At 44.9% G+C, this 26582-nt stretch overlaps 1 protein-coding gene across 1 annotated transcript in view; it reads left to right on the forward strand.

Moving 5' to 3' along the window:
* The window catches only part of BOK (BCL2 family apoptosis regulator BOK), a 59352-nt gene that overhangs the window by 19426 nt on the left and 13344 nt on the right, over positions 1–26582 (forward strand). Inside the window, exons 2-3 of the mRNA XM_063919562.1 lie at positions 8240–8590; positions 26163–26291. Coding sequence (XP_063775632.1) covers positions 8365–8590; positions 26163–26291 — 355 coding nt within the window. The 5' untranslated portion in view covers positions 8240–8364. The remainder of the gene's footprint in view (positions 1–8239; positions 8591–26162; positions 26292–26582) is intronic.

Here is a 26582-nt window from a genome sequence, read left to right on the forward strand (position 1 = left end):
TGCCTTCACATCAACATCCTGGAACTACGTCAAGCGGAGTCCCTACTTCGCGACCAACCGGTTCTGATTCAGTCAGACAACATAACCGCAGTGGCTCATGTAAACCGCCAAGGCGGTACAAGGAGCAAAGTGGCGATGGCGGAAAGCCACCAGGATTCCCTTGCTGGGCGGAGAATCACGTAAGCGCACTGTCAGCAGTGTTCATCCCGGGAGTGGACAACTGGGAAGCAGACTTCCTCAGCAGACATGACCTACACACGGGAGAGTGGGGACTTCATCAAGAAGTCTTCACACAGATTACAAGTCGGTGGGAACTACCACAGATAGACATGATGGCGTCACGCCTCAACAAAAAGCTACAGAGCTATTGCGCCAGGTCAAGGGACCCTCAGGCGGTAGCTGTAGACGCCCTGGTGACACCGTGGGTGTTCCAGTCGGTCTATGTATTTTCTCCTCTTCCTCTCATACCCAAGGTACTGAGGATAATAAAAAAAAGAGGAGTAAGAACAATCCTCATTGTTCCAGATTGGCCACGAAGGACTTGGTATCCAGATCTGCAAGAATTGCTCACAGAGGATCCGTGGCCTCTTCCTCTAAGGCAGGACCTGTTGCAACAGGGACCCTGTCTCTTCCAAGACTTACCGCGGCTGCGTTTGACGGCATGGCGATTGAACGCCGGATCCTAGCAGAAAAGGGTATTCCGGAGGAGGTCATTCCTACGCTGATAAAGGCTAGGAAGGACATAACAGCTAAACATTATCACCGGATATGGCGAAAATATGTTTCTTGGTGTGAGGCCAGCAATGCTCCTACGGAGGAGTTTCAGCTGGGCCGTTTCCTTCACTTCCTTCAGTCAGGAGTGGATTTGGGCCTGAAGTTAGGCTCAATTAAGGTCCAGATTTCGTCCCTTTCCATTTTCTTTCAAAAGGAGTTGGCTTCTCTGCCAGAAGTTCAGACGTTTGTGAAAGGAGTGCTGCATATTCAGCCTCCTTTTGTACCTCCAGTGGCACCTTGGGATCTTAACGTGGTGTTAAGTTTCCTGAAATCACACTGGTTTGAAGTTGAACCACTTAAAACAGTGGAGTTGAAATATCTCACGTGGAAGGTGGTCATGCTATTAGCCTTGGCTTCGGCTAAGCGCGTGTCAGAATTAGCGGCTTTGTCTCACAAAAGCCCATATCTGGTTTTCCATATGGATAGAGCGGAATTGAGGACACGTCCACATTTCTGCCAAAAGTGGTCTCATCCTTTCATATGAACCAACTTATTGTGGTGCCTGTGGCTACTCGTGACTTGGAGGATTCCGAGTTACTAGATGTAGTCAGGGCTTTGAAAATTTAGTCAGGAAAACGGAGTCACTGTTTATCCTGTATGCATCTAACAAGCTTGGTGCTCCTGCTTCAAAGCAGACTATTGCTCGCTGGATCTGTAACACGATTCAGCAGGCTCATTGTGTGGCCGGATTGCCGCAGCCAAAATCAGTGAAAGCCCATTCCACTAGGAAGGTGGGCTCTTCTTGGGCGGCTGCCCGAGGGGTCTCGGCATTACAACTATGCCGAGCTGCTACTTGGTCAGGTTCAAACACGTTTGCAAGGTTCTAAAAGTTTGATACCCTGGCTGAGGAGGACCTATCGTTTGCTCAATCGGTGCTGCAGAGTCATCCGCACTCTCCCGCCCGTTTGGGAGCTTTGGTATAATCCCCATGGTCCTTACGGAGTCCCCAGCATCCACTAGGACGTTAGAGAAAATAAGATTTTACTTACCGGTAAATCTATTTCTCGTAGTCCGTAGTGGATGCTGGGCGCCCGTCCCAAGTGCGGACTTCTTCTGCTTGTATATAGTTATTGCTTAAATAAGGGTTATGTTATAGTTGCATCAGGGTTTATCAGATGCTCTGTTATTGTTCATACTGTTAACTGGGTAAAGTTATCACAAGTTAATTATACGGTGTGATTGGTGTGGCTGGTATGAGTCTTACCCTGGATTCCCAAAATCCTTTCCTTGTACTGTCAGCTCTTTCGGGCACAGTTTCTTTAACTGAGGTCTGGAGGAGGGACATAGAGGGAGGAGCCAGAGCACACCAGAATCCAAATTATTTCTTAAAGTGCCCATGTCTCCTGCGGAGCCCATCTATTCCTCATGGTCCTTACGGAGTCCCCAGCATCCACTACGGACTACGAGAAATAAATTTACCGGTAAGTAAAATCTTATTTTATATTATAGAGTATAGTAACTTATAACTTATGTCACTCTGCATGAGGTATGAAAATGCCACCATACTAGGTGCCAACAGAATGCTTGTGTCAAACATTTTACAAGGGATGTGACATTGGCTAGGCAGAGTTTACAGGTGTTAATATAATGCAGGACAGAGATAAGTGAAAATTAACATAAACCATAAAAGCCTGTTGTAATATTTAGCTCCTTTTCAGGAGGTAGTGTAACTAGTTAGAGTCTATAAACTAGGCAATGTAAAAGACTATCAAAGCACTGTTGACAGTTTAAAATAAACACTTAACTTTCCCAGATCATGGACAGTCCAAAAATAGCTTGAAATAGCATCACGTTCCACTTGTTTGCTGCAGGATCAAGTGCTAATGGAGATAGAGGACTATTACAGAGTCTCAGACCCTGGTTCATTAAAGCAGAAAATGGACATAGAAACATAGAATTTGACGGGAAACATAAGAGCCACTTGGCCCTTCTAGCCTGCTCCCCACCCCCTTTTTTCTACCATATTTTAATCTCAAACCTTATTTGATCCTTATTTCTTTGTAAGGATATCCTTATGTCTATCCCAAGCATGTTTAAATTGCTCTACTGTGTTAGTCTCTACCACCTCTGACGGGAGGCTATTCCACTTGTCCACTATCCTTTCTGTGAAGTAATTTTTTCTCAAATTTCCACTGCTCCCCCCCTCCAGTCTCAGTGCATGTCCTCATGGCCTATTGCTTCTCTTCATTTGGAGAATGTTCCCCTCACGGACTTTGTTAAAACCCTTGATATATTTGAAAGTTTCTATCATGCCCTTCTCTGCTCCAAACTATACATATTGAGATTTCTTTGTCTTTCTGGGTATGTTTTGTGATGTAGGCCATGCACCATTTTAGTTGCCCTTCGTTGTACAGTCTCTAATGTATTTATATCCTTTTGAAGATATGGCCTTCAGAATTGAACACAGTATTCTAGATGAGGCCGTGCCAGTGACCTATACAGTGGCATTATTACTTTCTTTCTGCTGCTGATTCCTCTCCCAATGCAGCCAAGCATCTGACTAGCCTTTCTCATTGCTTTGTTACATTGCTTACCTGCCTTTAAGTCACCTGAAATAGTGACTCCTAGATCCATTTCCTCCTCAATAGTTTCCAGTATAGTACCATTAATACTATATTTAGCCTTTGGATTTTTGAGACTAAAGTGCATGATTTTGCATTTTTTGGCATTAAACTGTAATTGCCACACTCTTGACCATTCCTCTAGTCTACCTAGATCCTCAATCATTTGTTTTACCCCACCTGGTGTGTCTACCCTGTTGCATACTTTTGTGTCATCTGCAAAAAGGCCAAGATCTTATCCATTCAATAATCCTAGTATCCAATCCCAGTCTTTCAAGTTTATTTAGCAGTCTGTGATGTGGAACAGTGTCAAAAGCCTTACTAAAGTCTAGATAAGCTATATCCACGGCCAGAGCTGTCTTAACAGCAGTGTAGGCCCCTGGGCACAGCAATGCACTGGGGCCCCTCTACCCACCCATCAGCGGTAGGGGTGGGGGGTGCTGTCAGCGGCAGCTTTGATGTTCCGCGGGGGGTAGGGGGGTTCTATCTTTCGCTCATCATGTAGGACCTGGAGAAATAATTTCTGCTAATTACTCCTTTACTGCACAAATGGGGCGGGAAGGAGAACACTAAACTGTAGAAGGGGACATTGTGCTGAATGAAGGGGCCCTGGTACATGGCTTCCAGGGTGGTAGGGGGGTGTTTAATACACAGGGGAGGGGTGGTTAGTGGAGAGGGCTTAATATTCATCATTTCTGGGAGTTAGGGCAGCTTGCTTTACTGCAGATATCTCCAGTTCCTGGAATTAGATTTCATAGCTTTAATGGTATAAAAAAACTAGAGAGTCCCACCTTTCAGGAGATACTGGGGACTTGGGGGATCAGACTTCAGGAGCCAGAGCAATCCACCAACAAAAATATAAAACTGCATACCAGGCGTGTGGAGCTGGAGCAGAGACCAACTGCTTGAAGGCTGATATCTCTGGTTCTGGGCATACTAGAGACAAGCTGTCAGTGTCCACTGAAAGGGGAGAGTCCCAGCTTTTGGAGTGTACCTCAGAAAAACTCTAAGTCAGACAGAACCCTCGATATCTGGCTGGGAAGAATAATTAACAGGCTTGGATGGGGACCACTGCTTTGAAGTCGGATATCTCCGGTTCCCCAGGGCCGATTTTCAAAAATCTGGTACCCCTGGAAAGAGGGGGCCATCAGCTATCAGCCTAGGGCCCTTTTACTCCTGGGGCCCTTGGGCAAGAGCCCATTGAGCCCATACGAAAAGACGGCCCTGTCCACGGCTCCACCTTTATCCATCACTTTCGTCTCACAGTCAAAAAAGTCAATAAGATTTGTTTGACATGATCTCCCCCCAGTGAAACCATGCTGTTAGGGATCCTGTAAATTGCTGGATTTGAGATAGTCTACAACTCTTTCTTTTAAGAGTGTTTCAATCAATTTCCCTATTACTGATGTAAGACTCACTGGTCTGTAGTTGTTTGCCTCTTCTTTGCTTCCACTTTTGTGCAGTGGGACTACGTTTGCTCTTTTCCAGTCCTCTGGAATTACACATGTAGCTAATGACTGGTTGAATAATTCTGTCAGTGGTGCTACCAGTACCTCTTTAAGTTCTTTTGGTATCCCTGGCATAGGCATTTCTAGAATGGGTGCAGTCTGAGCGGGACACACGGGCCCGCACACACTGCACCCATAGAATATACTTACCCCTCCGGAGTCCCGCGATGGAGGCCCTGCTGTGTGGGCACAGATCACTAGGAATATGGCTGTCGCTGCCATTTCCCAGTGATTTGCGCATGCGCACTCGAGGTGTCCCCGGGAAACAAGGCGCTGGCGCCATGTTCCCTGGAGACCTGCGCATGCGCAGTAGACTCTCGTATTATTCCAGAGTCTACTGCTGCCGGAGAGGAGGGGGCCCGCGACGGAGGCTGCATGCGGGTCCTCTCCTCTCCTAAAACTCCCCTGATCCTTGGATGTAACCCATGTGTCTCCATAGATTTGTCTATTAGTCTCCTTCTGTCTAATAAGATATATATCTTTGTCTTCATTATTTTGTGTCTGCTTATATTTCCTAAAAGCCATCTTTTTTGCTTTCACAATATTTGCTACTTCTTTCGCAAACCACACTGGCTTCCTTTTCCTCGTGTTTTTCCTAACACTTTTGATACAAAGGTCTGTTGCCTTTAATACCTGTATTGCACTTTTTAATGTTTCCCACCTCTCCTGCACTGCTTCCAAGTTCCTCCACTCTGCCAAAGAATCGCTTACACATTTTCCCATCCCTACAAATCAGCCTTCCTAAAATCCAACACCTTTGTTTTTTGTATCGGATGAGTCAGGTAGTATTATTTTTTTTTATTTTTTTTAAACATTGCTACCCCTTCTCCGATTTTTCCAATTCTGCCCTTTCTAAATAAAGTATATCCTGGTATAGCTATGTCCCAGTCATGATTTCCATTGCACAATGACTCTGTAACTGCCACAATATCTAGACCATCCCTTGTCATTATTGCACTTAGTTCTGGGATTTTATTTCCTAAGTTCCTAGCATTTGCACACATAGCTGTTAGAGGGTTTTTGTTGTGCTTTTTCTGTTCCTAGCTATGTTCTTCTCTCTGCCTATGTTTATATGGTTTAGATCTGATTTATCTTCTGTTGCTGTGTATATGCTTCCTATTCCCTTTGCCTGCAGAAACAATACCTCTGTGTTGGGGGAGCAGATTGCTTTATTCCTATTTGGTTCACTGCCCCTCTCTGTTACTTTAAATAGTTCTTGATGAAGCATCCAAATTGTTCAGTTAGTATTCTCATTACCCTTGAAGATGGGTGAAGGCCGTCACTTTTGTATAAGCTCCTATCTTTTGCCAGATGGCGTGACTATGGCCTGCAAATCTAAATCTCTCCCCATTGCACCATGTCCTTAGCCAAAAACTGAAGTTTCTGATGCAATGAGTTCTGTCTTCCCGTCTGTGTACTGGCAATACTTCTGAAAAAGTTACAGTGGTTGCCACCTGGTTCAGAGCAGTCCCTAACTTCCTAAATTCATCTTTAATGGCCATAAGTTCAGCATTTGTCAGGTCATTTGGTCCTAGGTGGACAATGACATCCACCTCCCCATCTTTTCTTGTTGCCTTCACAATTCAAAGAATGCGCTCTTTATCCATTGGAGCTGTGGCTCCAGGTAAGCACCTTACTTGTTTCTCTACTTCATTTGCATTTCCCAGATGTATTTCTCTAATAATGGAATCTCCCAAGAGAAGTGCAGTCCTTTTTTTGGATGCAATTTTCCTGTTCCTTTTCCTGTTCCTATAGTTAGTAGATGTCCCCATATCCTCCTGTTCTGTAGTGCCTGTATTAGTTGTATCTTCCAGCCCTGCAAGAGTAGCATATGAGTTTTTCAGTGTCATAGCTTGCGGGAGGTGTCTGTGTCCCTCTGGAAATCTCTGCCCTTGAGAGCCCACAGTAGTCCAGGCAGAATGTCTTCTGGTGTCTCTCTGAGGCAGTGGAGGCCTCAAAGACGCAGACATTCTACAAATCTCAGCATGCAGTTTAGCTCTCTCCTCCTTGAGCAGAGAAAATTGCTCACAGATTGGACAGCAGCTGAGTCTCCACAATGCATCTTTCCAAACAAATGCATTACATCCATTGCACTGTACTAGTCCAAACATTGTATCATATGGTAATGGTATTGCAGATATTTGTGTATTATAAAACTCACCTTTTCGGTATTCTAACTCACCTGCTGCTGTTTCAAACTCACAAGTCACTTAAAAAGCCAAGCTTCACTTTAGAATGCAAGCTTCTCACAATGAGCAATTGTCTCACAATGGACTAATTGGTATTTCTCAAAAACAAAACATTTACATGAACACAAACTGAAGAAAAGTGTTGTGGTCCTGCCTTTTATGTTGCTGACAGTTGCCTGTGATTCACTGAAATATAAAATGTACTAGTTTGACTAGGCCATAGTATTATGTTAAGTTGTTTAGAAAAGTAAAACATGTAGACAATAAAAGAGGGGCCTCTGTGCAGTTATGCCATACTGATTAATATTGTGACTGCCCCTCTTTAGTGTAAAATCACTACAGTAGGGGGTGTGGCCATGGCACATAGGGGTGTGGTCATGGCACATAAGGGGCCTGCTGCAACACCTTTGGCCAACCCCCACCTCTGCAACCCCTGTGAATTGTGAAATTGACCTTGTAGCCTCGTTCAGCCTGAATACTGTTGTAATCAGTATCAGTATATCCCACCTCAATGCAAAAATTGTGGCATCATTAATCATCACAGTTTGGTGACAGTGGATGGGACCTAGTTCCTTTATAAAAACTTGCTTAAGAATCTAGAGTTCACTAAGATAATTTAGGGACATTTAAGGTCACCTAGAGTAAATAAAGTCAAATGTCATTTATCACAGAAAACTAATCATTTCGGGTCTGCAGTCTGGTACCAGCACTGTTCCCTCTAAGATAAGTGATCTAGGTATGATAGTCTTCCAATTGTATTTGCTAAGCAAGATCCTGCTGATCTTTAATGCAGACTGTCAGGGTAGAGTCCTCATTTGATAGATTGTTTTATTCTTTCCCTGAGGTCATTAGGTGGACATATGTCCTTTAGGTTCTAGATTTCTCTTATTGCGCCAATACATATCAAATATTTACATGTGTCACTATGGAGTATTCAGTACAAAGGCACATCGGTTTTTGAGACGTCATATCGGCCTGTGTGTGTGGTCAGCAGGTGTCAGGAGGCACTGTAGCATTAACAATATATTAGGCAGGCCTCCTTGTGCCCACCAAATGGCTGAATCTGGATAATTTCACTGCCCACGTGTGGCCAAATTAGAAACGTAATTACTTATTGCTAAGATGAATGACAAGTTTGCAGTGTGTTTAGCTTTACCTGTCATTCAGAACCTCAGGATGCAGTAAATTGTGTTATCTTTTTTTCCAGGTTGCAGTACACATTAGGACAAATAGGACAATTTAAATCGCAAACACCTGTATACTCATATCTCGCTCCGGGTGTGGATGGAGACCTTGGACTACATCTGAAGTTGCGGCCAATGCTCTTTAGCAATGGAGATGCTACGTCGCTCATCGGTGTTTGCTGCAGAAGTATTAGAAGTTTTTGACAGATCACCCACGGATAAAGAACTGGTTGCCCAGGGAAAAGCTCTTTGCAGAGACTTTATCCAAGCTCGGCTTCAGCGTGCTGGTCTTGGATGGAGTAAACCGGAGCATGGGATATCTTCTGCTGTAGGTGGACGTATGGCAGAGGTATCTGCCACCTTTCTGAGGCTGGGTCAGTACTCTCATGATATCTGACATATGGTGCATTTAGAGCTCCCTCTTTTCTATTACAAGACAACTATACCTAGAATATAAGCTGGCTTTTAAAACAGAGCAACTAACTTACACATACACAAATATACACGTCAGTGTTCCAGGAGCTTCCCGTAAAGTTGGGATGTATGTTGGAGACATTACACTAAGCTGGCAATACACTACACAATAAGCATGCAAACCTGCCAAACACACGACTGGTTTGAGTAAGTGTATGGACTTGAACAATGATCGTTCACAGCTTGAACATGGCTGAATAATGGTCTGAATTATTTGTCTGAGTTATCAAATCTGTCCAATAATAAACCCAACAGTCATTTAGCCAACTCCAGGCAGTGACTGAAAGTTGCCTCCATACATGGTACAGTGTATGGAGGTGCTATGAATATCGGACGGTTGGGCCTTCCAACGGGATGCAGTAAAAATGCCAGCGGTCAGGATCACGGCGTTCAGGAGACCGATGCTGGAATCCCGATAGCCGTCATTTTACAGACAGTCACCATACCGACAACTGCCCCTAATTCCCACTCGGTTGGTGGGTCCACGCAGCGAGCCAGCGTGGGGACTTGCTGCCAGTATTCTGGCTGACGGGATGCCGCTGTCGGTATACTGACAGCTGGCATCCCGTCTGCCAGTATATCATACCGGATACCTTCCTACCTGTATTATTGTGCAATGTAAGGGCAACTTTAGACGCCTTGTCAGTAATTCTGCTATAATACCCTGCACTCAGCCGTCACTTAACAGCTAAATAACTCAAGCTCAGTCAAGTATGGAAACCTTTATGTAAATATTTCTGAATATTACTAGCACTCTATAATACATATTAGGTATAGTGGTAATTTTAGCAGACATTTAGAACACCCAAGTAATAATGTATTTTAAAAAAAAAATCTACACCTGCAGTATATAAGACTTACTTGTTTTTCCTATATGTCTGAGTCTGTGTACAAGATTTCCCATGGCAAAGTGTCCTGAGAAAGGCCATAGTGTATCTAGATAAAACCTTACATGTTGGCCACATTTTTTCCTATTTTCATAAATCACTAAGAGACTGTTATGGTTATTTAATGAAATACAAACCAGACACTTCTCACTGAGGGTTTTTTCCCCCATTTTTTTGTACATGGAATGTTTGTACAGTACATTAATATTTATGTTCCTACAGTCAAATGTTATTCTTCACAGTGTCCTTCAATCTCGGCCACGTCCTTGAACCTATCAAAGCTTCATTGTATAATAGTGTCTTACAAGTTTATTATATATATATATATATATATATATATATATATATATATATTATTTTGTATTTTCTTATTTACTTGAAAACTCTGTAGTTGAGCTGCAGACGCTGTAATGCTGGGCTGGTCATGATTGTCCCATTGTACCAGCAGTAACCATGCACAAGGTGTTGATAACATTAATGTTGAGTGGTTCATAATATTGTGACACCAAATACAGGAATATATGCAGTATGGGATATTGCAGATAAATACTACATTGAAAAACTAGTATTTTTCTTGTTTTTTGTTTTGTTTTGTTTTGTGGGGGGGGGGGGAGGGGGGTATATCATAATGCTGCTAAATCTGGGATCTGACAAGACTAGTGAATGGGTCACTAAAATGGTGTTTCCTGCCCTCCATAAATGGTTGGGAAAAGTCATATTAACGGGTCAATGAAAGCCCTCTTACAGGAGCTTTTTATTATTTATCTTACAAGAAACGTAAAGTGTAGGGGTTTATTTGCCTAGAATGTCCAGGATCCCAGATTTCTGAGAGTGCAAAAATCTCCCAGAAGCACTTACCTGCTGTGATAGGTGGCGTATTGATGTGTACCAGTCACGTCGTCAGGCCCCACTTGGTTGGGCGAGGTTTAATGACACAATTGCAATGATCACATACTTGTCTCCTCTCCTGGAAGTCCATTAGTTCTCTTGAACTCCCAGGAGAGTAGACCAGTCCCCAGCAATTACTCAATTTGCAGTGAATCGCGTCATCCTGCCATTGTTCCCAGCTTGGCCATTGCACAAATCATAGTATAGTGCAGTGGGGCCTTGAAGACTCTATACTTGGCAATAGGACATTCCATAGCTCCCACTCGAACCTCCTCTTGGACCTAACAAATTGCCCAGTATGAATGAACACTGTCATCAAGCTGTTCCCACCTTATCTGTTCCTACCTTGCCTCCAGATCTCCTGTACAGTGCACATGTACAGTAGGTGCAGTACATAACCGCGATCATCTGGCTAATGATGGCATATACACAATTGTTTATTTCCCCTGTAATATACAGTGATGCTAACGTACAGTAATCCAGGCCGGCCCAATCCAAATTATTTTGGTAAGCGAATATCAGTTCTTGCACCCAATGTAAATCTACTAGGAGGAAGAAGATAAAGTAGAGACCAGAGATTAATGTGGGGAAACATGGGCCCTCATTCCGAGTTGATCGCTCGCTAGCTGCTTTTAGCAGCATTGCAAACACTAGGCCGCCGCCCTCTGGGAGTGTATCTTAGCTTAGCAGAATTGCTAACGAAAGGTTAGCAGTTCTGCTATAAAAAATTTCCCTGCAGTTTCTGAGTAGCTCCAGACCTTTTTCTAGATTGCGATCACTGCAGACTGTTTGGTTGCTGGTTTGACGTCACAAACACGCCCTGCGTTCGGCCAGCCACTCCCCCGTTTCCCCAGCCACTCCTGCGTTTTCGTCTGGCACGCCTGCGTTTTTTAGCACACTCCCGGAAAACGCTCAGTTACCACCCAGAAACACCCACTTCCTGTCAATCACTCACGATCAGCAGAGCGACTGAAAAGCGTTGCACAGCCCTGTGTAAAATTGCATAGTTTTGTGTGAAAGTACTTTGCGCGTGCGCCCTGCGGCCTATACGCATGCGCAGAATTACCGGTTTTTAGCCTGATCGCAATTCTGCTAAAAAGTAAAAACGTCAGCGAGCGAACAACTCGGAATGACCACCTTGGTAAGGTAGACACTAAAGATAAATGTGGGGGAATATCACACTGATCGCTATGCAACAAAACACACTGATACATACAAGTAAATATAGGGACACATTCTGCAAAGTATACTAGAATTTTAGCCTGCCAGGAGTGGGCTACATAAGACTACAATTTAAGAATTCAGGCCTACATTAACAAAATTCAGTCATCAAACAATGGAAGTGAATGTTCAGAGCAAATTCATTGACAGAGCTGTAAAACAACCTGGATTTGTTGCACATGGGGCCTAATTCAGACCTGATCGCAGCAGCAAATTTGTTAGCTAATGGGCAAAACCATGTGTACTGCAGGTGGGGCAGGTATAACATTTGCAGAGAGAGTTAGATTTGGGCGGGGTGTGTTCAACCTGAAATCTAAACTGCAGTGTAAAAATAAAGCAGCCAGTATTCACCCTGCACAGAAACAAAATAACCCACACAAATCTAACTCATACTTGCCTACTCTCCCGGAATGGCCGGGAGGCTCCCGAAAATCGGGTGACCCTCCCGGCCCCCCGGAAGAGCAGGCAAGTCTCCTGATTCGCGGGGGTCCCCCCTGCCCGTCCGCCCACTTAGTGTGTAAAGTGGGCGGTCCGGGCAGTCGATGACGCGATTCTTGCTGAATCGCGTCATCATAGCCACGCCCCCTGCAGTGTAATGCCGATGATCGCGGCATTACAGAGGGGGGCGTGGCTTAAAGGAGGTGTCATTGTGACCCCGCCCTTGCCCCGCCCCACCCACCCTTGCTCCGCCTCCGGCCCACCCCTCCTCTTCGTCACAGCCTCCCCTGCCCGCCCTGTGAGCCGACCTGGCTGCTCTCTCCCGCAGAGAGCAGCCAGAATGTCGGTAACTATGATCTAACTCTCTCTGCAGATGTTATATCTGCCACACCAGCAGTGCAAATGGTTTTGCCCAACTGCTAACAAATTTGCTGCTACGATCAGGTCTGAATTAGGGCCTCAGTACTGGAAATGAATCTGTAAAACCATGTGACACAGGCTAGTTTGTTTACGACCACTGTATTGGGCAACCAATTCTCCCACAATAAAATGCAGTTACTCGTTACAAAATGCAAATAGCATTTATATTAAAATCTAAAAAGTACACAATAGTAAACAGTAACGGTGCAGATCCATAGTAGGTATTATTGTCTATACACAGCAGCTTCTAAAACCTGGTGCTTCTGTTTGTGTTTATGGCCAAAATTTAAAAGGGCAATGATTTTACTAGCCTTTTTTTGCTAGTAAAACCATTGCCCTTTTAAATTTCAGCCATAAACATGATCGAAAGCGCTGGGTTTTAGAACCTGACACTTAGTAAGTAAACCCTGCAGAATCACCTCTATAAACGAGTGTACTGATGTACAAAATAAATTCTAATCCAAATAATGCATTATATTAAAATTGTATTTCTCTTACGTCCTAGTGGATGCTGGGGACTCCGTAAGGACCATGGGGAATAGACGGGCTCCGCAGGAGACATGGGCACTTTAAAAATTTTCAGGGACTTTGGTCAGACCAGGAGTCCTGTCTACACATCAATGTGTTGGAACTCAGGGCCATTTACAACGGCCTTCGACAAGCGGAGAGTCTTCTTCGAAACCTACCGGTTCTGATTCAATCAGACAATGTCACAGCAGTGGCTCATGTGAACCGCCAAGGCGGGACAAGAAGCAGAGTCGCGATGGCGGAAGCCACCAGGATTCTTCGCTGGGCGGAAAATCATGTAAGCGCTCTGTCGGCTGTCTTCATTCCGGGAGTGGACAACTGGGAAGCAGACTTCCTCAGCAGACGAGATCTCCATCCAGGAGAGTGGGGACTTCATCAAGAAGTCTTTACAGACATAACACGTCTTTGGGGAACTCCTCAAATAGACATGATGGCGTCACGCCTCAACAAAAAGCTTCGGAGGTATTGTGCCAGGTCTCGGGACCCTCAGGCAGTGGCAGTAGACGCTCTGATAACACCGTGGGTGTTCAAATCGGTCTACGTGTTTCCTCCTCTTCCTCTCATCACAAAAGTGTTAAGGATCATAAGGCAAAGAAGAGTACAGACAATACTCGTTGTCCCAGACTGGCCTCGAAGGGCCTGGTACTCAGATCTACAAGAGATGCTCACAGGAGATCCCTGGCCTCTTCCTCTGAGGGAAGACCTGTTGCAACAGGGGCCCTGTGTATTTCAGGACTTACCGCGGTTACGTTTGACGGCATGGCGGTTGAACGCCGAATCCTAGCGAGTTTCCTGAAATTCCACTGGTTTGAACCACTCAAAACGGTGGAATTTAAATATCTCACGTGGAAGGCGGTCATGCTACTGGCCTTGGCTTCGGCTAGGCGTGTGTCAGAATTGGCGGCTTTGTCACATAAAAGCCCCTATCTGGTTTTCCATGCGGATAGAGCAGAGTTGCGGACCCGTCCACAATTCCTGCCATAAGTGGTTTCATCTTTTCATATAAACCAACCTATTGTGGTGCCTGTGGCTACTACTGACTTGGAGGATTCCGAGTTGCTTGATGTGGTCAGGGCTTTGAAGGTTTATGTAGCCAGAACGGCTAGGGTCAGGAAAACAGAATCTTTGTTTATCCTGTATGCTTCCAACAAGCTTGGTGCTCCTGCTTCAAAGCAGACTATTGCTCGCTGGATCTGTAACACGATTCAGCAGGCTCATTCTGCGGCTGGATTGCCGCTGCCAAAATCAGTTAAGGCCCATTCCACTAGGAAGGTGGGCTCTTCTTGGGCGGCTGCCCGAGGGGTCTCGGCATTACAGCTGTGCCGAGCGGCTACTTGGTCAGGTTCAAACACTTTTGCAAAGTTCTACAAGTTTGATACCCTGGCTGAGGAGGACCTTGTGTTTGCTCATTCGGTGCTGCAAAGTCATCCGCACTCTCCCGCCCGTTTGGGAGCTTTGGTATAATCCCCATGGTCCTTACGGAGTCCCCAGCATCCACTAGGACGTTAGAGAAAATAAGATTTTACTTACCGGTATATCTATTTCTCGTAGTCCGTAGTGGATGCTGGGCGCCCGTCCCAAGTGCAGACTTCTTCTGCAATACTTGTATATAGTTATTGCTGCAATAAGGGTTATGTTATATTTGCATCAGGGTTATCTGATGCTCTGTTGTTGTTCATACTGTTGACTGGGTAAGTTTATCACGAGTTATACGGTGTGATTGGTGTGGCTGGTATGTATCTTGCCCTGGATTTCCAAAATCCTTTCCTTGTACTGTCAGCTCTTCCGGGCACAGTTTCTCTAACTGAGGTCTGGAGGAGGGACATAGAGGGAGGAGCCAGAGCACACCAGAATCTAAATTCTTTCTTAAAGTGCCCATGTCTCCTGCGGAGCCCGTCTATTCCCCATGGTCCTTACGGAGTCCCCAGCATCCACTACGGACTACGAGAAATAGATTTACCGGTAAGTACAATCTTATTTTATATAAGTAAATAGCTCAGGAGGCACTGGCTAGTACCGGAGCCAGATCTACACACAATATGTGAGCCAAAGGGTGCATCTGGGCATTATACACAGGTTCAGCAGTATAAGCTCCTGGAAAAAATGTGATAAGTTTTGAGCAGAGAAGTGCGGAAAAGGAAGGTAGGAGAAGCCACTACCTCACCTGCCATAGACTTTTTACTCCAGAGTTTTCACTATAGAAATTATTAGAATAATACAAAGATATTTCTAACATATTCTTTGTAATTTTCATATACTTCATACTGTCAAAACTCTGGTGCAAACGTTAGTATGACAGGAAAGGCTCTGCCTCACCCCACCGCACACCACTGATATATATATATATATATATATATATATATAAAACAACAAGACAAAGATAAATATTGTATAAGAATCTAATCATATGTCCTAAAAACAAAATTAAATACAGATATAGGAGTCAGTCCTATTAGGTGTGAGGGTGGTGGCTTGCCATTGCAGCAGCGTAGAAGCAACAGCACCACAACTCACCCCCCACATGGCTCGATTTTGCCCCCCCAGCATCGTAATCAGTAATCAATAATCAGTGAGTACGGCGGTACAGTAATTGGGCATATAGCTGCACTCCCTCGCCCCACATGCAAAAGAAGTTGTGGCTAATAAAGTCAGTACAATTTAAATATGAAAATCTAGCCTCCTCTTCCCAATTAACTTATTTGACTCTATAGTACATAACAATTGTTTTTTTTGTTATGAAGGAAGCAGAGGGGAAGCAGCTCACTGGCGGCTGCTCCTGGAGGACAGACAAGCACGTGCATCCAGCTCCCACTTTAGTATGAAAAATAAATAAATCAGGAAATCAGTCAGCATCGTTGGGCGTACCCCTCGCTAAGTAGGGTGCCCTCCTCTGCATGACTCTTTATGCAGATACATACCCAAAATATCTATGGGGCCAGTCCTGGTGCAATGTGTTCCTAATGTTGGATACATACTTGAACGATCTATAATTTGTTCAAGCGATATATGAGTAGCAGAGCGGTGGGTGTGTACATCCAATATGTCTGTAGAAGATATCGTTCACACAGATGCCAGATTGACCCTTGCTGCACAGCTGATGCCGATTTATTGGAAAGATATATCTGTAGATCTGCATATGTGTACGGTTGACCAGCCGGCCGCCTGTACACTGGCTGCAGGAACCGCTGACACTGACATCACAACTGGACGGGGACATTTAAATGCTTGCCCAGTTGTGATATCTGCCCAGACATATCGAGAGGCAGTTTGGTAAGTGTGTATAGCTTACCTGATTGGCCACTCTGTCGGCGCAACAGCCAGTTGAACTTTTAAGTCTATACCCAGCCTAAGTTACTGCTTATAGCCGGTGTGTTCTGATGTCACCACTTCAGTAATCACCAGGAATTGTGTAATATAGGGGACAATGCTTCCCCCTACTGTCAGTTATTACCAGTATTAAAAGTCACCTTGAATTCAACCTTTATGTAGTCATGGGACCACTTTGTGACACCTAATATCCTTATACTTTCCAGTAGGTGTTGCACTATCCCTTACAGATCAGCAGCTTTTGTGTTATAGTAAGATAACATATAATGCATGAAAAATACAGCAGAAAACACTCATACTTAGAACGAGGACACATGCGGTTTGTTATCCAGCAGCTGTCAGGATGTGGGACATGAGTTATGAAAAACCATCTTGAGGTTGAACACTTTTCATAACATTGGATTCTGGTTTAAGTTCAGACACTAGAAGTGAATGACACATAATAAATAGGCTTCATTTAGCCTAAGGGGCCTATTTATCAAACAGTCATAAATGCCCTAAAACCAAAGATTCCTATTTGTGGTGATTTAAGAACAGCATACCCTCCAACTGTACCTTTTTGGCAGGTACAGTACAGTTTTTCTATGGTCTGTACCGGCCAAAAAGGTCTTTTTATCGATTTTTTGCTCACTAAATCTCCATAGAAAGTATACGAAAGGGGGCGTGACCCTTTACCCATGGCCACGGCCCTTTGCCTAATTTGTATTGGTTTTCGAGTGTTCAGTGTTGGAGGGTATAGAACGGGTTTGGGGATGATTATTAGCTGTCCCAGAAAAGCCTACTACCTATCTCCGGCTCTAGATTTGGCATGCATGCATGCCAAATTTAGTGAGATCGCTCATTTTACCCCTGTAGAAAGCTGCATCCTGTCCAGTTGCTGCCAGGTCTGTGTGCTCCCGGCACTTCCGGGTAGCTATAGCGTTGTGCTCCTTGTCAGATGCTAGAGGTCAAGTATTATCTCTAGCGTCTGTCCCCTCCGAGGCAGAGGAGTGCTACAGACCGGCGGGGGGAGTCAATTGTGGACTCCCCCCGAAGTCGGACATTGGTAGCAACCAGCAGGGGTTGAGTAACCCATATTGCGGCTGCGAGCTACCCGTCGCTCGACGGGTTGGCGACTGCTGCTCTAATGTATCTTATCTACTATATTAAGTAAATATTACGCTGTAATTCAGCTCTATATGAAATCACAAACTCTTCTGGGCAAGGACAAGCCTGCCAAAGCTGAGACTGTCATGAGATATGCTATGTTACTCAAAAGCCTGGGTCTAGGTCCCATAACAAAATCACGATGGGACACTTTAAGTACCATCTGCTCCATTCCCCAAAAAATATAATCACTGTATAATACTAATTACATTCAAAACATCTGGTCCATGTGCCGGAGCTATATCCACATTCCTTTAACATTGCCCAAAACTATTTGTGTGACAGTATGTCAGCTAGAGCTCAGCTCGTGCTTGAAGAACATTTATTCAGACAATAACTGAATCCTCATACCATTCATAAGAATAGTAATCATATCCTTCATTAACACCCCAGTACTAATCTATAATTTCCTTGTGTACAATGTTAAACTTAATTCCTGTAGAAGACTGTATATCTGGGAACAGGGTTGGACCGGCCCACAGGGTAATAAGGGAACCCCCAGTGGGCAGCGGTGAATTTCCCATTAGGCACGGGGCGGCACTTGTTGGGGGGGGGGGGGGGGGGGGGGGGCAGCACTTGAATGTATGTGTTGGTTCTGTCAACCTAAAGAGTACCAGTAGTTGCAGAATATTTGCCCTGTACTGTACCATATGCCATCTTGAATGGAGTGTGAACTGGTGGGACATGCATGTACTACCCCTGAAAGCTGTCCTACTTAGTAAATAAGTACACATAATTAAAAATAAAACTAATGTGACTATTTTATTATTCTATTAAATTGGCTATTAATGAGGGCTTATAAACAATAATAATAAAATTAGGCGGGTGGAGGCGGCCGTTACTGTTGCGCCTGGGGGCACCCTTACCCCTAAATTAGCCCCTGTCGGTAGGCCCCACTGCCTAGGCACCAACCTCCTCCTCTAGGGATCAGGTTCCAGACTCTATCCTAGTGCACTTAAATTATACATTACGATTTACCAGCTCATCAAAATGACGAAACAACATAACAGTTAGTACCAGTGGCTGTGCCTGCGTGAATGTCAGGGGCGAAGCAAAGTTTCTCGACACCCTAGGCCTAGGCAAAACTTCAGCTCTCCCCCAAAGCACACACCAGTACCCACTTTCCAGCTCCTCAGGTGAAAGTGTGGAAGTAGCATCTTCGGAGTTCACAGAAGTTCAACAGCCACTGTCTGCATTAAGTTTAACAAAGATACATCCACTCACATGGCATGTCTGCTGTGTGTTTAGGGGTGCCCATCTAACCCAAGATAGGCCACCCCTACCCTGTTGCCTTACTGTACATATATAGTATATAATATATTGTGTATATTGTGCGTAAGTTTTTATATGTGTATATATATATTATTTTTTTTGTGTATATATATATATATATATATATATATGTGTATATACACATGCATATGCCCCCCCCCCACCCATACACACACACACATATGCACCTCAGAAAATATAGGCTGCTGCAATCATAGCCTTCCCAGCAAACATTGGGTGTTGCAGTCATCAATTGTAAACCCCACCCCTCCATATACATTCTTACCCACTCATCCCCCTCCTTCCCCTAACAAATATTAGCTGCCACAATCATATATCATAGATACCCCCCCACACACACAGACATACAGTGAGAGCGCTGCGCAGTGCCTTACCTGTGGACCAACATGGAGGAAGAGAGTGTGTGTGTAGCACAGCTCTCAAAGCCCCATAGGAAGCAACTGCTGCTCTGTGCCGCTTCGGATCCCCCTGCCAGCTACATGAGGAGCTGCCGTTCATGTGTGGCAGCTCACTGGAGCTCTGTTTAAAAAAAAAAATTGACTGTGGCTATGGATCGTCCGGCGGGCAGGGGGGGGCTTTCTAGGTACTCAGATCCCCCTCCGCATGCGCGTATGCCTCCTCGCATGTGAGTGTGTCACCCTGCAGCAGCCTCCCCTCTTCCTAACACCTACAGTCATTGCAACGACGCACAATAGGTGAGCGCTGGAGGGCGGGGCTTACAGGCATGAGTGAGTCTGAGTAATTGCGGCTGGTACAGAACTGGAGACAGTGGAGGAGGTGTGCCCCCGTGAGGCCAGGAGCCCGGAGGCAGCCGACTCCTCTGCCTCCCGGAGTTCCGCCACTGCAGAGCATGGAGGCGCTACCAGGAGACAGGCCAGTACATCAGGAGACGTGGAGGAGGCCGTAGGAGGGCAACAACCCAGAAGCAGGGCCGCTACCTCCGCCTTTGTGCAAGGAGGAACAGGAGGAGCACTGCCAGAGCCCTGCAAAATGACCTCCAGCAAGCCACAAATGTGCATGTGTCTACTCAAACAATCAGAAACAGACTCCATGAGGGTGGTATGAGGGCCCAACGTCCACAGGTGGGGGTTGTGCTTACAGCCCAACACCGTGCAGGACGTTTGGTATTTGCCAGAGAACACCAAGATCGGCAAATTCGCCACTGGCGCCCTGTGCTCTTCACAGATGAAAGCAGGTTCTCACTGAGCACATGTGACAGAGTCTGGAGATGCCGAGGAGAACGTTCTGCTGCCTGCAACATCCTCCAGCATGACTGGTTTGGCAGTGGGTCAGTAATGGTGTGGGGTGGCATTTCTTTGGGGGGCCGCACAGCCCTCCATGTGCTTGCTAGAGGTAGCCTGACTGCCATTAGGTACCGAGATGAGATCCTCAGACCCCTTGTGAGACCATCTGCTGGTGCGGTTGGCCCTGGGTTCCTCCTAATGCAAGACAATGCTAGACCTCATGTGGCTGGAGTGTGTCAGCAGTTCCTGCAAGACGAATGCATTGATGCTATGGACTGGCCCACCCGTTCCCCAGACCTGAATCCAATTGAGCACATCTGGGACCTCATGTCTCGCTCCATCCACCAACGCCACGTTGCACCACAGACTGTCCAGGAGTTGGCAGGTGCTTTAGTCCAGGTCTGGGAGGAGATCCCTCAGGAGACCATCCGCCACTTCATCAGGAGAATGCCCAGGCGTTGTAGGGAGGTCATACAGGCACGTGGAGGCCACACACACTACTGAGCCTCATTTTGACTGGTTTTAAGGAAATTACATCAAAGTTGGATCAGCCTGTAGTGTGTTTTTCCACTTTAATTTTGAGTGTGACTCCAAATCCAGACCTCCATGGGTTAATAAATTTGATTTCCATTGATAATTTTTGTGTGATTTTGTTGTCAGCACATTCAACTATGTAAAGAACAAAGTATTTAATAAGAATATTTCATTCATTCAGATCTAGGATGTGTAATTTAGTGTTCCCTTTAAATAGTGAATATGTTCGGCACTCCAGAATTAAGTCACATAAGTTACTTGCCCAGTGCCATCCATAGCAGGTCAATGCTTATTATAAATGAGTCCTGAGAGTGCCGCCTGTCTCCCTGTGCATATACACTGCTCAAAAAAATAAAGGGAACAGTAAAATAACACATCCTAGATCTGAATGAATTAAATATTCTTATTAAATACTTTGTTCTTTACATAGTTGAATGTGCTGACAACAAAATCACACAAAAATTATCAATGGAAATCAAATTTATTAACCCATGGAGGTCTGGATTTGGAGTCACCCTCAAAATTAAAGTGGAAAAACACACTACAGGCTGATCCAACTTTTATGTAATGTCCTTAAAACAAGTCAAAATGAGGCTCAGTAGTGTGTGTGGCCTCCACGTGCCTGTATGACCTCCCTACAACCCACACAAGTGGCTCAGGTAGTGCAGCTCATCCAGGATGGCACATCAATGCGAGCTGTGGCAAGAAGGTTTGCTGTGTCTGTCAGTGTAGTGTCCAGAGCACGGAGGCGCTACCAGGAGACAGGCCAGTACATCAGGAGACGTGGAGGAGGCTGTAGGAGGGCAACAACCCAACAGCAGGACCGCTACCTCTGCCTTTGTACAAGGAGGAACAGGAGGAGCACTGCCAGAGCCCTGGAAAATGACCTCCAGCAAGCCACAAATGTGCATGTGTCTACTCAAACGATCAGAAACAGACTCCATGAGGGTGGTATGAGGGCCCGACGTCCACAGGTGGGGGTTGTGCTTACAGCCCAACACTGTGCAGGATGTTTGGCATTTGCCAGAGAACACCAAGATTGGCAAATTCGCCACTGGTGCCCTGTGCTCTTCACAGATTAAAGCAGGTTCTCACTGAGCACATGTGACAGACATGACAGAGTCTGGAGACGCCAAGGAGAACGTTCTGCTGCCTGCAACATCCTCCAGCATGACCGGTTTGGCAGTGGGTCAGTAATGGTGTGGGTTGGCATTTCTTTGAGGGGCCGCACAGCCCTGAATGTGCTCGCCAGAGGTAGCCTGACTGCCATTAGGTACCGAGATGAGATCCTCAGACCCCTTGTGAACCATATGCTGGTGTGGTTGGCCCTGGGTTCCTCCTAATGCTAGACCTCATGTGGCTGGAGTGTGTCAGCAGTTCCTGCAAGACGAAGGCATTGATGCTATGGACTGGCCCGCCCATTCCCCAGACCTGAATCCAATTGAGCACATCTGGGACATCATGTCTCACTCCATCCACCAATGCCACGTTGCACCACAGACTGTCCAGCAGTTGGCGGATGCTTTAGTCCAGGTCTGGTAGGAGATCCCTCAGGAGACCATCCGCCACCTCATCAGGAGCATGCCCAGGAATTGTGGGGAGGTCATACAGGCACGAGGAGGCCACAGACACTACTGAGCCTCATTTTTACTTGTTTTAAGGACATTACATCAAAGTTGGATCAGCCTGTAGTGTGTTTTTCCACTTTAATTTTGAGGGTGACTCCAAATCGAGACCTCCATGGGTTAATAAATTTGATTTCCATTGATAATTTTTGTGTGATTTTGTTGTCAGCACATTCAACTATGTAAAGCACAAAGTATTTAATAAGAATATTTCATTCATTCAGATCTAGGATGTGTTATTTTAGTGTTCCCTTTATTTTTTTTGAGCAGTATATATATATATATATATATACACACAGGGACCATGACTGGCTGTGAGTATATGCTTTACTGCTGCCAGATGGTATCACCCAGGACCTGAGCATCATTGATAAATATTCTTTATCACCACGAACGATGAGCAGTAATACAAAATAGATATTTTCAGGGCTATTTGATAAATTGGCACATGTATATTTTCTTTCCATTTCTGTTTATCTAGGAGTCCTACTCGTATGTAGGAATATCATATCTCTAATCAAGGGAAATCATAGTCTCCCAAATAAACGTTAAATATGTGTTATGTTCGATATGTGTTCACTTGTCGTATGATTGAAGCACAATCACAAAATCTCACTGTATTATATGCACCATCCTTCTCTTTCTATGTCTTCTTTTTCTTCTTGTAGCACTGATTTTGCATTTACATTATTTGCAAGCCAGCTTTTCCTGTGAATCAGCCTACAAGCAGACTGACGGGGGCGCCTACAAGATTTATCCCTGGGGACATGGCCTTCTCCGAGCTGCTACGCCCCCCAGCAGTCACATGGCTGCTATAGTTATGAACTCCAGCATTTGCCTTTTTGAACTTGGCTTATAAAGAGCTGGAACCCACAAGGGAATAGTCTGTAACTAAATTCATCTGCAACACAAGCAAAACAAAAACTTTGTATCTTTTGCTAGTACAATTCAATATGTTCTCAAGCCTCAGTTCCAATATAAAGTATAAATATCAAAGTAGTGTGGCTGTCATCTGGAACAAACTTGTGTTTTAGCCACATGCAAGGACACAATGCTGCCATAGCAATTGGTGAGGGCTGGTTGGAAAATAATGAAGATACTGTATATCATTATGTGCTATGTGTACAGGATGGTAAGATCAGGGCAGTCGAGAGCTGGGCAGGGCCCAGGTACTTTTCAAGGGGCGTGGTCTAATCACAGGAGGTGTGGTCATGTACCCTTAGAATAAAATACTGGACAAAAAAATAATTGTATTTTAAGCACCTCCATAGCCACACTGCAGCCCAGTACACAGCAGAATGTGCTGGGCTGAGGAGAAGAGCTGCAGCTGCTGTTGCCAGGTAAGGGGTAGGGGGCCTGGGCCCCTACTGGACCCTCACTGAGCCCCTCCATCAGACCTGGGCCCGGGTAATTTGTACCCACTCCCCCCGTCTCTCGGCAACACTGGGTAAGATTGTTATCTCACTCTGTACTCCACATCAACTCATACTGACAACACCTGTTGTTGAAGACGAAAACATAATTGCCATGGGTCTGATCCAGGGATAACTTTGGTGCTAATACCTGCGATTGGGATGTCCGATATATGTGTCCATAAAAAGACTAATTCAGTTAAGCAGTCTATACCTTTTACCTATTGTACATATACATTTGTTTTGAATTAATAAGCTATGTATTTATACAGTTGGTGAGCTACAATTGTTGGTTTTATCTTTGTTTTGAGCTGCTGCATTTAATATTTGGGGAATCTAATGCCAATTTAAATTCTTGGGAGAAAATTCTGGAGTCCTATAAGCACGATTTGTCTTATCTTTGGTACGGGACCACGAGGTTTTAGCACTTATGTTTTTTGTACACTGGTGATTTCTTTGAGGTGTCTGTTTGTTTTTTGCTTGCTTTATATATTTATCTTTGATATAATGGAGCAAGGCATGTTTTCAGCAGCTATGAATTAGAGAGCTCTATTCACAGCTCTCACTGGCTGCCTGACTGACACAACCACAGCCTCACTTCTCCCCCAGTAACTTGCAGGCCCCAGGTGCTTTAGCGCGCCACCGTGCCCGCAGCATGGCGAGCACAGCGAGCCCGCAACGGGCTCATTTGCGCCAGCATAACCTACTACACCCGATACAAGTAACGCTCTAAAATATTTGGTATAATATATCACACTCATTAAGAAGTAGTGGCTTCACATTGTTTCAGGGTGGCTCTTCAGCTCACTTGAACAGAATTTATCAACTATTAATGTACAATACCTTACATGTAATGATTTTTATGATTACATGGTGAGACATTATTATCAAATATTCCAAAACAGATTGAGATTTAGGGCCGGATTCAATTAGCCACTGTAATTTACCATACGGGGAAAAGGTTTGTAGCCTCTGGCTTTTACACCCAAGGCTATTCAATTACAGCCTTTTCTCGCGCAGTAAGTTTGCTGCTAATGCACGATAACCTATAGGTTCCAAGAAAAGTACTATGAGCTATGGGTTAACGCATTTGCGGCATCCGCGATTTGGACACTTACCACAGATTTCTGTTCGAGCCTCCCTCAGGCTTGAACAGAAATCCACATTAAGTGCAGCCTACAAGCTTATCATGGGCTGCCGCGGGCTGTAATTGAATAACCCTTGCAGTTTAATTAGCCGCGGTTAATTACTGTAGCTAATTGAATCCATCCCTTAGTTGGCCAGTCTCTCATAAGTGTCCATTCTAGTACTCAGCCTACAATGCCGTCTGAGTCTGACACTGCTGAGTTTCCAAGGTTTGTCCTTGCAAATTTTTGTCCCTTCAGATGTCCCTATTATTGGGGCCAAGTGCAAATGAAACATGCTTTGTGACCCCAACTTCTCCCATGGTACAAACACTGCATACAGATATACACACAGACACACATAGGCTGCTGGAGGGACACGGGGGAGGTAAGAGGCTACTGCAGGGAGTGGGACAGAAGTAGAGGTGAGAGGTTGCCGGAGAGAGTTGGACACGGGAAGTGAGGGACTGTAGGTGAGACACAGGGGGAGGTGAGTGGCTTCTGGTAGGACACGGGGAGGTGAGAGGCTGCTGGCAGGGGTCCCTGCCTATTTTGTCAGTCCTGGGCCCAAAATTTCTGATGTCAGCACTGGCTGTATCTGCTGTTCTGTCCACACCCTGTAAATTGCCCTGATGCAGCACCAGTGCTAGGTAATCAGCAATAAAAGTACTGCTGAAATGACAAAAATCCTTGTGGACACAGAGGCTTAATGGCCATTAGGCATGGTGTGTGGGGTACTTCTGAGCACTACAGAGGTCCCCTGAGACACACAGAATGGCATCCAGTATGCAGGACTATGGTTCTATCAGTAAAATACCTGTCTGTAGCATACAAGTAGATCTCCAGGCCTGTTTATTTTGGGCAATTGCTAAGTAACTTTTTAAGCACATCAGTGTTAGGTAAATTAACTCCCATCTTAAAGTGTGTCTATATTACTGCCTGAATTGTACAAATGTCAGACAGAGATATACTGTATGCAAATAACTCAGTCACTATGGTTTAACGATAGGAGACAAACTGAATAGTGAGTGAAAAAGAAAACTCAGTAAAATGTAATAAGCACTGGGCCCCTTGTCAGCCAGGGCGTTTTGCAAGTGTACCCCCGTACCCCGAGATCGTGGCTCAGATTCATATGATTTGGGTTTGGTTTTATTTATTTATTTTTATTCAATATGGAGTATTTCAAATGCAAAAAAATTATATTATTGCCAACTTAGGAAAAATATACAATAATATACCTTAAAAATGTTTAAAATATGTTGTCAAACATGGATGATATACTAATATACAAAGCCAGAATGGATGTAGTTTCTTTCTATATTTACTGACTTATGTTCCTTGACATGAGGTGGAATAATAACGGTTTTCGTATTGTTGCTTTGTAGCGGATGAGCTGGAGTATATGAGACCAGCCGTGTACAGGAATATAGCCCGGCAGCTGAACATCTCTCTCTCCTCAGAGTCTATTCTGTCTGATGCCTTCCTGGCAGTCGCTGCAGAGATATTCACAGCAGGTACTATAATGGGTACAACGTGCCAGTCATCTACACCCAGAAGAGGCAGTCATTATGTAGATGTAACCAATATTCACAGCTTACCAGTAACCAGCATGCCACTGAGATACGAAGCCTAACGTTTCCTAAATACTTGCCATCTGCCATGTGATTTGTATCTAGGCCTCTGATTACTTATGGCAATGATTCCCAAATGCCGTCCTCAAGGCACCCCAACACACCAGGTTTTAAGGCTATCCATGCTTAGGCACAGGTGACTTAATTAGTACCTCAGTCAGTTTGACTATACAG

Source organism: Pseudophryne corroboree, chromosome 4 (assembly GCF_028390025.1).
Source record: "Pseudophryne corroboree isolate aPseCor3 chromosome 4, aPseCor3.hap2, whole genome shotgun sequence".
Lineage (NCBI taxonomy): Eukaryota > Metazoa > Chordata > Amphibia > Anura > Myobatrachidae > Pseudophryne > Pseudophryne corroboree.